This window comes from Chaetodon trifascialis, chromosome 13 (genome assembly GCF_039877785.1).
Source record: "Chaetodon trifascialis isolate fChaTrf1 chromosome 13, fChaTrf1.hap1, whole genome shotgun sequence".
In the NCBI taxonomy this organism is placed as follows: Eukaryota; Metazoa; Chordata; class Actinopteri; order Chaetodontiformes; family Chaetodontidae; genus Chaetodon; species Chaetodon trifascialis.
Genome location: NC_092068.1, coordinates 18635675 through 18646580, shown reverse-complemented (window position 1 = coordinate 18646580; position 10906 = coordinate 18635675). Strand labels below are relative to the sequence as shown.

The 10906-nt window shown below is 46.2% G+C and overlaps 1 protein-coding gene across 1 annotated transcript; it reads left to right on the top strand.

Moving 5' to 3' along the window:
- The first annotated feature begins 709 nt into the window (after positions 1-709).
- klf5a (Kruppel like factor 5a) lies at positions 710-10038 on the top strand. Its single transcript, XM_070978371.1, has 4 exons — positions 710-1086; positions 2165-3308; positions 4566-4625; positions 7439-10038. The coding sequence occupies exons 1-4, from the start codon at positions 925-927 to the stop codon at positions 7615-7617; spliced, it is 1545 nt and encodes a 514-aa protein (XP_070834472.1). The 5' UTR covers positions 710-924; the 3' UTR covers positions 7618-10038.
- Positions 10039-10906: the final 868 nt, after the last annotated feature.

The following is a 10906-nucleotide window of genomic DNA, read 5'->3' as shown; positions in this document are numbered from 1 at the left end:
AAATAATATTGACTGGACAGGGTTTCATTATGTCTGACCATCACATATTAAAGGGTGACCACCAGTTTTGCAGATGAAGTCCATGTTATCGCTGTTCAACCTGTGAAGACTTGAATAATGTCTTCTATGAAGGAGCTCTCCAGAGTTTGACAAAATCAATGATCTCAGCTCGCACTACGAAATCAGGGTGTGGGGTTTGGAAGAATGGGATGTTTAAGAGAGATGTATTATGGGAAATGCACAATGTTTTTGGATCTTGAGGCAAATAAGGAACTAAAATATTCAGGAAGTCTCAGCCTCTGCTGGACTAAATCTGGCCATTCTTGTGTTAATAGGCTGCTTATGAGACCCACAACTCACTATACTATATATTATATTACATTACATTACATTGTATCAAATATCAGTAAGGTTGGTTTCCGAGAATTTTATCATGTGAATATTTTCTATAAAACCTTGAACTCATTCCAGATTTCTTGATTTCGATGTAATCTAACAAAAGGAAAAGAGGAATTTTTTTTATTTTTTATTTTTTTATTTTTTTTTAAGGGCTGGTGCATGAGTTGAACCTCCACCACCTCTGTGGCCGTCTGCGCGCTTTACGACAGTGTTGCTAATGTATTTAGATGGAGCGTAGGGCGGTGGCCAGTGAATGAATGATCAAAGCCTTTTTAAAGGTTTGGTGGGCGGCGCGTGTGCTGTATTTACACTGGGCCGCTCCGCCCTACGACGCGAGATAGAAAACTGTCTGCGGGCCGGTGGAGGGATGAAACAAGTGCAAGGAGATGTAGCAGACAGGCGCGCATTCATAACCCCAACACACGCACTACACCCCGTCGGCTCCTCTCACTCTCTCCCAGTGCGCGCTCGCATCCTCCCTTTTGCATAACAGGACGATCGTTTGCGGCGCTGCGTCGGAGCTTCATGGCCGCGACACTCACGATGAGCGGCGGCGGCGGGCAGGAGGATCCCTTCTATCCGCTGCAGAAGGCGACTCTGCCCGCTGGATTCCCTCTGGAGGACTCGGCGTTGTTCGGCTTGGATTGCAAGATCACAGACAAGACTGGACAAAACGACTACACTCAGGTAAGCCGGCCACAAATCCCGGCGACTTCACGCATTAGTGATGCGTTTCATTGAATGGGCGTGGCAGATTGCTTGTAGATCCAGGTTGTTTGTTTGTTTGTTTGTTTGTTTTCGCTGGCCTCCAAATGTCAGCCGGCCTTGCTGCGTGATGTTAACGAGCACTTTGTTTTGCACTATTTGCGGCGATAAGCGAGCAGGCTGCGGCCAGCTGGACGCGACGCCGAGCTGCTCCGCCTGCAAACGCATTCACCGCATGTTTTCTCTGCCAGCCAGTTGGTCACCAGTTGTTGGTCTCTTCTTGGCGCCCCCTCTCACCATCATACCACGCTGACAACAACTGACTCTAGCTTTCGGACAGAAAGGTCCCGGAAACTCTGTCCCACAGTGAGCAGGAAACTTGTGCAGCAGTGGAGAGAGTTGCATAGAACAGCTGGTCGGATCAGGAGCCTAGAAATAGCAGCCCATCCCCAGACTGCTGCTGCTGCTGCTGCTGCAGCGGACAGGGAGGCATGGGTGTTTCCCCATTCCCTTTCATGTTGCTGTTTCATCCTCTGCTGCAGGGCTTCTCTAACTTTTACACCAGCTACATGCTTCAGATTCGCAGGAATTAGAAAACAAAGCAGAATATGAGCGGATCTCGGTCTGGTGTAAAGTTGTTCGCCCGCAATGCCAGTTTTGATCAGTGACAGGCTGCTTCTTCAGTCTGCTCTCATAACTGCAGAATTTCCTAATATGAGCGGTGTTAGATCTGATCGTGCATTCGCACCAGAACATGGCCTGATCCTCAACTGCTGGCCTCAGGGCCGGTGGGTTTTTGAGTTCAGCCTTGCAGGCAGAGAGGGAATGTGGCAACCGCCTATTGATGACTACATGATAAATGTTTTCGCGGTGACTGTCCTATCAAACCTTTGTCTTCTCAAAATAGCGCCTCAGAATACTTTCGTGGTGGCTCATGAGAAGCACTCGCTGAAGACAGAGCTGGGTACATTATCATTTGAGCAAAGTTTACTTTAAAGCCATGAAACGAGATGTGTCTAATCCAGATGTTTTTGTGTGTTTTGTCTTCTTTGATCAACAGGAAAAGTGTGAGATGGACAGGTATCTCTCCCCCCAGTCTCTTCCCCTTCCACCTGCTGCAGACGGCCAGCAGAAGTCGCAGAGAGACAGTCAGTCAGTGGTGGATCACTTCTTCACCGACGATCATGCTGGGGCTCCTTACACCCTCAACATGAATCTGTACCTCCCCGACGCCGCCTACGTGAGGATGGGCTTGTGTCAGCAGGTGCGGCCCCCTCAGCACCAGAACCACACGGGTCTTACCCAAATCAAAACAGAATCTGCCTCCCCGTGTTTCTCTCCCAGCCTACAGCTGCACTGCCCCAACGCTACGCCCGCCAGTAGCTGCGGCACGTCCGGGCATGGCCCCAGCAGCGTTGCCATGGAAACCTCAGCCATAAACATGACGCTGACGGGGTTGCCAGACTTCACCAGTGTTTTCAACCAGTCGGGAGGCAGCCGCGGCGTCGATTCAGTGCAGGAAGTGTTCATCAAACAGGAAATGTCATCACAGTTCGAGCAGCACGCTCTCCACCACCATGACAACGGCGGCTCGCTCTTTCAGCTACTAAACTCTGGCTTGGACCATCACCATGGCAATGGTATGGAGGCTCAGCATCATCATCATCATCATCATCAGCAGCAGCAGCAGATACAACACACTCCCACTTCCACCATCCACGCACCTTTCCACGATTTGCCGGTAGCTTCTTCTGCATCTCAACAAGAGGAGACTGCCAAGCCTGCCTACTGCGGCCTGGGCGGCGGGGCGTACACGCATCCTCAGCATGCTCAGGCGCACCCCCATTTCCTCCAGCAGCAGGTGCCCTACCTGCCACCCTCGCCGCCAAACTCGGAGCCCGGCAGCCCTGACAGGCAGAAGGAGGCGCTCCACACCATGTCCCCGCCTCCCTCATACGCAGCCACCATCGCCTCCAAGTTGGCAGGTGGCACCCCTGGACTCGGCCCCGGCCCGGGACCGGGCGGCCTGGCCCTGCCCCTCACTACAGGTCCAACGCCGGTCCCAGGCCAAGCCGCAGGCCTTCCCCAAGCCCCTGCAGCGACTCCAGCCCCAACCCCAGCTCAGACCACCGTGCCTGCCCGCTACAACCGGAGGAACAACCCGGACTTGGAGAAACGGCGGATCCACCACTGTGATTACCCAGGTTAGAACGACAGCACAGCTGGGTATGCATGCTGGTTCTTGTCACTGTTGTGTGTATGTGTATGTGTGTTTTTTTTTTCCTGGGCTGTGGTCAGGTGAATGTCTGATCAGTCACAAAGGTCAGCATTGCATTTTTTGCAAATTATATGTTGTGTTTCGAATGACTTTCCCAGGCCTATGAGTCACGATATGTACCACAGCCACAGCAGAGCACATGCTGCACTGGAATTAAAATATTTTGGCAATGGAGATCGTCAGTCAGTACCTTTCAATTAACTGTCTGGTATAAAAACTGCTTTGCATTTATTATCACACCTCAAACAGCTCTAACACTCTCCTCCGTGAGCTCTCACACATTGTTGTGGGATTGAAGTCATCGCTGGTATAATTGTGTGTGGGTGTGTTAATTAGATAGATGTTCTCCTTAAGTCATTTGATCTTTTTACCCACATGCATTTACATACAGTCACACTTCAGATTGCTTGCACAGATTCTTTATTTTGGCATATACACACACGCACTGGAGCTGTACGATGTGCAGCTACTTGTAGGACATGTAATGTCAACTAGCCTATGGCAGCGTGCAAAATAGGCTTAAGCGGAGCCTCCTGCCGCATGTTAGCACATGTCTAACTTCTTTAAAGTCAGATGAAGCAGATTCATCATATCCACACAAGGACAGATCCACACTTTACCAAAGTGTATATTAGTCACGCTGCTGCAGCTGCTCACTGTTCCGTCTTTGCAATGCACGAAATGCTGTCATTCCCTCGTTTGAAGTCGTACTAAATCTAAAGAATGTCTTTGTAAATCATTCGAAATCTTACTGACCTTTTGACATTGTAATCTGCATACTGTGTGTAACAATGTCCAGGTTTTGTCATCCAGAACTCAAAATATCTCGACTCTGATGTCAAACTAACAGGTGCAGTGAACAGATGTTTCCAGCTAAGCAGCGTTCTGTGCGCTTAGCGCCACGCAGCTAAATGAATTTCTTGGTAAATACACCAAATTTAAGCAGCTTCAGTACCGAATGAGACTCTGTGGACCACCTCTTTAACACAGTCACATGTACTTTTTGAACAAAAACAAACTACCATTTACTATATCTCATTCCAAACAGCTTCTGCTCTTCATTACTTCACATTTCTGGCACACCACAGCTCAGTTCATTGGGTAAATGCATATCTGACACATGAATTATTTGGGTTTGGATTAAGCCTTCTGTTTGTGTTTATCTCCCTGTGTGTGTCGTCAGGCTGCAAGAAGGTCTACACCAAGTCGTCCCATCTGAAAGCCCACCTCAGGACTCACACGGGTAAGACATTCCTCTAATTAATGCAGCTTTTTTAAACGGGACCCGTCAAAAAGAATGACGCTGCCCACGTGGCTCGTATTTCGGTATCTGCACTGGCACCATGTTGCTAGGCAGAGTGTTGTGTTCCTGGCATGTGTGTGTAAATGTATCCTACCCCATTCCCATCCTCTGCCCAATATACTATTCCATCAAAACAGGTGGAAGTGACACACTTCTGCCAGGGGATGACTTTCAGACTATGTGGCCAGCGCTAGACGTAGTGTGGTGCCATCTCTCTTAGGACCCCAGTTCCCGTTCAGACATCGATGCTTAAATGCTTTGATGAGCTTTTCTGAGACCAGTTGGGCTCGTTTGCCACTATAAATATACACAAGATCTGTTTGTGCAGACACAAAAATACGTTAGGTCATGTGTGTGCGCGCCACCGTCCATTTTCCTTTGTCTTTCCCTTCGCCTTTCTTCTCCTCTTTCTTCTCTTTTCGCATTTAGATTTGTTAGTTTTGCATGAGCAAAGCCAACAAACAAGCGCTAAGGTGTTGGGCCCCACCTCGCTCCAGCTAACAAAACAAAGCTTCTGTTGATATGTACGCATTCCTCACTCATCTGGACCCACGCGCGCACATGCACACAGAAAATCAAAACTCACTTCTAGCACTGATCCAGAATCTGCTCCACTAATGAATCTGAGCTACTTGTTCAGAACATGGCTGTGGGTGTGCGTGCATTGCATTTCAGTATTGGGAACATGACACGACAATTAGATCTGGCGTCATTCGTGCTGCAGGCTGATTGTGGTTTTTGCAGTTATTACAGACCACAGGATGAGAACATGACACGTACGGAGGGATGTAGGAGCAGCTTCCATATCCTCTCTGCTTGTGTCAGTCACGCTTAGTTATTTTCTCCCACTTTTTCTATCGCTTTCATTCATCTAATCGCCCTCTTGTCTGCTTTGTGCCACCCGCCCACCTTCAGCCCTCCCCCCTCATTTCTGCCTCTGTCTGTTACTCATTCGACTTCTCTTATTCAGCGGCTTGAATGCGCACTTACACACTCGTACGCACACGCGCACACCCATCCGCACACACCTGTCAGTAATCTGTATGAGATGATTCCTAATGCGTTTGGGTCCTCGTGGGAGTTCCCACTCTAATCTCCATCAACATCCATTACCCTGATTGTTTGCGTGTGTGTGTGTGTGTGTGTGTGCATGTGTGTGTCTTGTAAAAACACTCCTCCCAGTTCACTCTTTTTTTTCTCTCTCTGTCTTTTCACCATCTCTCCTCATTGTGTTCGCTCTCAGGTGTGTGTTTCCAAGTTTGGTGACGCTCTGGTTAATTTCCAAACATGTTTACTTTGCTTGTTTGTTTAGTGACCAGAACTCGCTTTGCTTGTTTAAAGCAGAGTTGCTTCACACAGATGACAAAAAACATATTTATTTATTTACTTCTTGTGGTATCCAGCATGCAGATAGTCTTTATTTCTGCCTCCACCCCGATTTAATGGACGTGAATGGAATTATGTTTACGGTTCACAGAGCTTTGAAAAATGACATTAAAACTGTTTAACTGTTTTTTCCGGAACCATTGTCTTATTAGTCTGAACAAGCCGCAGAACACGCTGTCAACAAGTTTCACTATTTTTCTTCCATTGAAGTAGTTCCAGTGGGATCTGTTCACAGCGAGGTCTGTGGACCATCCAGACGAATGGGGACATTGTTTCTGGACAGACACGCTGCTGTCGGGTTATTATTTGAGATTTGCAGGAGGATTACCAATAGTCTGCGTATTTCTCGCCCTGTTTTTGATCATTCTAAATATGTGAATACACGTTTAGAACAAGGACGAGGAGAAGAAAAGACAAGCAGACAGCACAGTTTCCATTAAATTCCATTTTAATTGCACTGTGGCTAACACTTAAGGCGCTCTTTAATCAATTACACGGAGAGGCAGGAAACTTAAATAGGACGTTATCTCGCCTAACTTTTAAAATCCAAATAAAAAAGTGGTCAAAGAAAAGGAGACGAAGCGGAGAAAGAAGAAAAAAGGGGGATCTAGCTCAGCAAGAATCAAGTTCCTTCCCATCTGGCCTTATTTCTGAAGTATCCGTTGTTACCGGACAGAACTAAATGGCTTTAAGTGCCACAGATGAAATTCCATTCACCTCCTTTGTATTCGGGTGGTGGCAGAAATGTCAGAGGCAGATAAACCTTGACCTGTAAAATCCAAAATCATCTGCATGGATGGAGACCACGAGTGTGATTTATTTTCTTTTTAGTAATTTGGGGGAGCAAATCCTTTAAGCCTACCTTTGGGCCGGTGGACCTGGATTGGTTGTTGGCTGGCCGGGCGGTTGGGTTGCGTGGTTAAGATGAAACTGGGGTTGAAGGAGACAGGTCACACCAGTTTTTGCAAAGAGCCTGAGGCTGCAGCTGAAAGATTATTGGAATGGCAGAGTGACAGGGAAACAAACTACAACCATCAAAGAAAAATGCGCAGAGGCCAAGGCAGACAATACAGATGAGTCGTCCGTGGGAAACTTTAGTTCTGAGTGCTTGATGAATGCCTGTGGCTGTATATGTTGTTAGACTGCTTGACTTTCCAGTAAAGCCTGTTTTCCCAGTTCCTCCACCCAACTGCATGAATCATGAATCTCAGGGAATTAGTCTGTTCTAATGATAATCAGTATCACCGTACGCTGAGGACTTACAATCACGACACCTCTGCTCCGTCACAGACTGCTGGAGATCATGTGATCGAACCACTTTTCCAGAGCTGCCCTCCTCAGACTCTCTCTTTCCTCCCGTCCTGCAGGTGAGAAGCCCTACAGGTGCACGTGGGACTGCTGCGACTGGCGTTTCGCTCGTTCGGATGAGCTGACGCGCCATTACCGGAAGCACACCGGCGCCAAACCCTTCCAGTGCGCCGTCTGCTCGCGCTCCTTCTCCCGATCCGACCACCTCGCCCTGCACATGAAGAGGCACCAGAACTAGCGGCGTTTGCACACGCGCCGCAAATACACAAACACTGTCTTGGTACACGTAAAGCACTCACTCCGTCTCCCACAACTACATCACTACAAGCTGCCTGAAGCAGAGCGACTCTCACTGACACCGCAGCTCCTCCTGGTGCTGTATCATGTACTAAAGTGGTACAATAGCCTAAAAAAATGTGTTGCTCTTAACCCAGAGTGGGACACTTTGGAGGTTGTATAATAGAAAGATAAAGGCCAGATGAAGCTCCTGGTCCCTTAACCTGCAGATATACTTGGTATAGATTTCTGTGGACACATACAAAGAAGAAAAATAATAACAAAAAGAAAATGGTAGCTCCAATATGTGTCTCCTGTCCATTTGGACTCTTTTGTGTGATTGGAAAGAAAGCACTTATCATTCAAAACTTGTACATCTTCTGTCTCTGTTCTAATATAGAGCTGGCTTCATTTTTTTTTTTATAATGGAGAAGTTTATGTTTGCAAAACTAGTCAAGCCAAATCTTTGTTTACTCCTTGGTTTGTTAGTTTGTTTGTATAACTGGAATAACCAGATTGAATTTTGTTTTTTTAACCAAATCTTTCAGTTTGCACTAGAATTGGTAATCTAAGCCTGAGCCTTTTCGGGCCCTGGCGTCTAATTCACCACTGGAACGATCATTATCACTGCTAGACTGAATCTCTGTGAACGCCACACAAATCATTGCTGTTCAGATATTAAAAATTGAAGGCATTTATACTCTGGAGGGAGGCAAGATAGTGCAGGAAAAAAACGAGGGAGGGGTGGTGCTGGAGAGATAGAGAGATTTTTGATTTTAGAGAGAGGAGATCTGAGGACAGCTGAGGAACAGAGGGAGGTGGATGGTTGCTAAAGAGAAGCAATTAGCTGATGAATTATTCATGTTGTCTTTCGACAGATTCCCAACCGGAGAAATGTAAGCAGAACCCTTTGATATGTCCTACAATCCACTCAGTTAAAATAGAATCGACTGTATTTGATGCGCAAGCTTGAATGAAGTGTCTTCAAAAAACAGTTAGCGTCCGTCTGTCTCATCCAGCGTTTTACTTCTTTCGAATGTTTTAACCAAAGTATCATCTTCATCATCATCGATACCTTATTAAGTGCCTCCTTCTCTGGTTTATGTGTGTTTGTTCAGTGGTAGCAGAGCTGTGATCAATGTGGACAGTCCTTTTAAATACACATGGTGCTGTTTTTAGTTCTTAATCTATTGGATCTCTAGACTCAGCTTGGGAAAAAAAAGAGAAAAGTCTTTTAAATTGCAAGTTTACCCATCATTCATTGTAATTTAACAGCTCGGCTCGGGCCACTTCACGGACATCCTGACACGATGAGGAGCTTTTTCACTGAAGTGACAGTCAGTCCTTTCTCTGAGCGTTCTCTCGGACTCTGTACGCAACTAACATGCAACTCAGCTGCATCAGTCAGTTGAACATGGATGTTTTGTTAAAGGAGAGGTTTGCCCGTATGTCAAAAATCCTGGGTTGGTGCATGTGTTCCTCTTGACAAACTGGCCATAAAGAGATCCCTGCTTAAAACATCTTTAGCGCAAGTGACAGGAGACAAAATCAGCAATGAAATATAAAATGCATCGTGAAGTTCAGCTGAAGATAAAGCGGTATGGGCATCTTTCGAGGTTGGTCGTACCAGTGCAGCCCTCTCAGCGTTTCCTGTTCAGCTCTTATGAGGAATAACACAGAGAGGGCTATAAAGACTTTGGAATATCCCCATTTGAATTCATTATTAGCTTATAGCAACTTTGGTTGAACCTCAGACGTCATTTTTGCACAGGACAAGGATTTTGTCTCCCGTCGCCTGCGTTGAAATCTCTTCAGGAAGAGATCTCATCGCAGCATCAAGAGGAACACTCCATCAAAAACTCGTGCTTGGAGAAAAAGTGGACCTCTCCTTTAAAAAACACTTGGACATCCGTGTTGATGGCGTGATTTAGCCTGCGCCTATAACTGTATTTGTTCATTCACTGCAGGTAGCATAAAGATAATATAGCACTGTAATGTATCATGGTAAATCTGACTATTTATTTGGTTGTGTAGAAGTGGGGGTTGCATCAGATCAACCGTCTTTCTCCCCAGCAAAAATGCCTTAATGTAAATATATGCACTGTAAATAACTATTAATTTTTTTTTCCTCTTGTTATTATTTTGTAAACAAAAGGGCAAAAAGAGGAAAATGCCCGGCATCCAAAAAATATTTGAGCCTTTTTTTTTCCTTTGGTTTTGTTTTCTTGTCAAAGATATTTTGATGCCATTGTTTTATATATTGTCCTTCCTGCAACTTATTTTGTAGATTTGTTTTCTTCCTAGGTAAACGTTCCAAAGACAAAAGTTGTTTTTCTTCAACTGAGTGAAGCCGATCCTAATAAAGTCAACTGACACTTTTACAGATGTGCTCTTGTGCTGAAATCAATGGGGAGATTCCTTCTTCTACCTGCTAACAATGACTGAATCTCAGGGCTTAGGCGCGGCAGCCATCCAAGTATGTGGCACATTTATTTTTTTTGTCCATGAGGTTTGTATTAAAGCAGTTTTTGCAGAGTGGGCCGTGCAGATAGAGTGTGATGTCTGTGGGACCTTAAAACAAGCCTCGTCAAGGCCTAAATGAAACAAATGAGGCACAACCGCACTTAATCTTTTAAAATCCAAACATGGTTGCTGTGGAAGTGCTGATCCTGCGGATTTTCCGCCGAGATCCGACACGCTTAAAAGTTCAGTTTCGGCATAAGGAGATAAGAAGGGAAGATGTGGAGGAGAGGCGAAGCGCTCTCGTCCGGGACCTGCGAGTAACCTGCAGCACCCTTGCTGATCAACAAACAATAGTCCTTTGATGTCCCAGCGAGAGACAATGGACAAGAAAATAAATCTGACCACCACTCGGGGACCGGAGGGGAATCCCACTGCATGGAAATGGACGTACAAACATGTGCACACACGCACACACACCATATGTTCTTGATTTAAGTCATAAATGTGACCCGGGGTCTCTGTTGTAATCTACCTCAGATGTCAGAAAAGAGGGAGGTGGAAGGGAGAGAGTGAAAGAAGTGAAATGCAGAACAATCTAAACAAAAGAATCTCTGGGGGGACCCAATCAACCACTTCCGTCCTCCTACATCTCCTCGCGCTCTCCTCCTCCGCTCTTCTTATTTAATTTCATTTTCTCTCTCTCTTTGTCTTTCCATGCACCGTATCCCCCCTCTCCTCCCCGGTGGAAAGTATTGTATGAAAGTCCAGGGGCTCTGCTCCATGGGTCA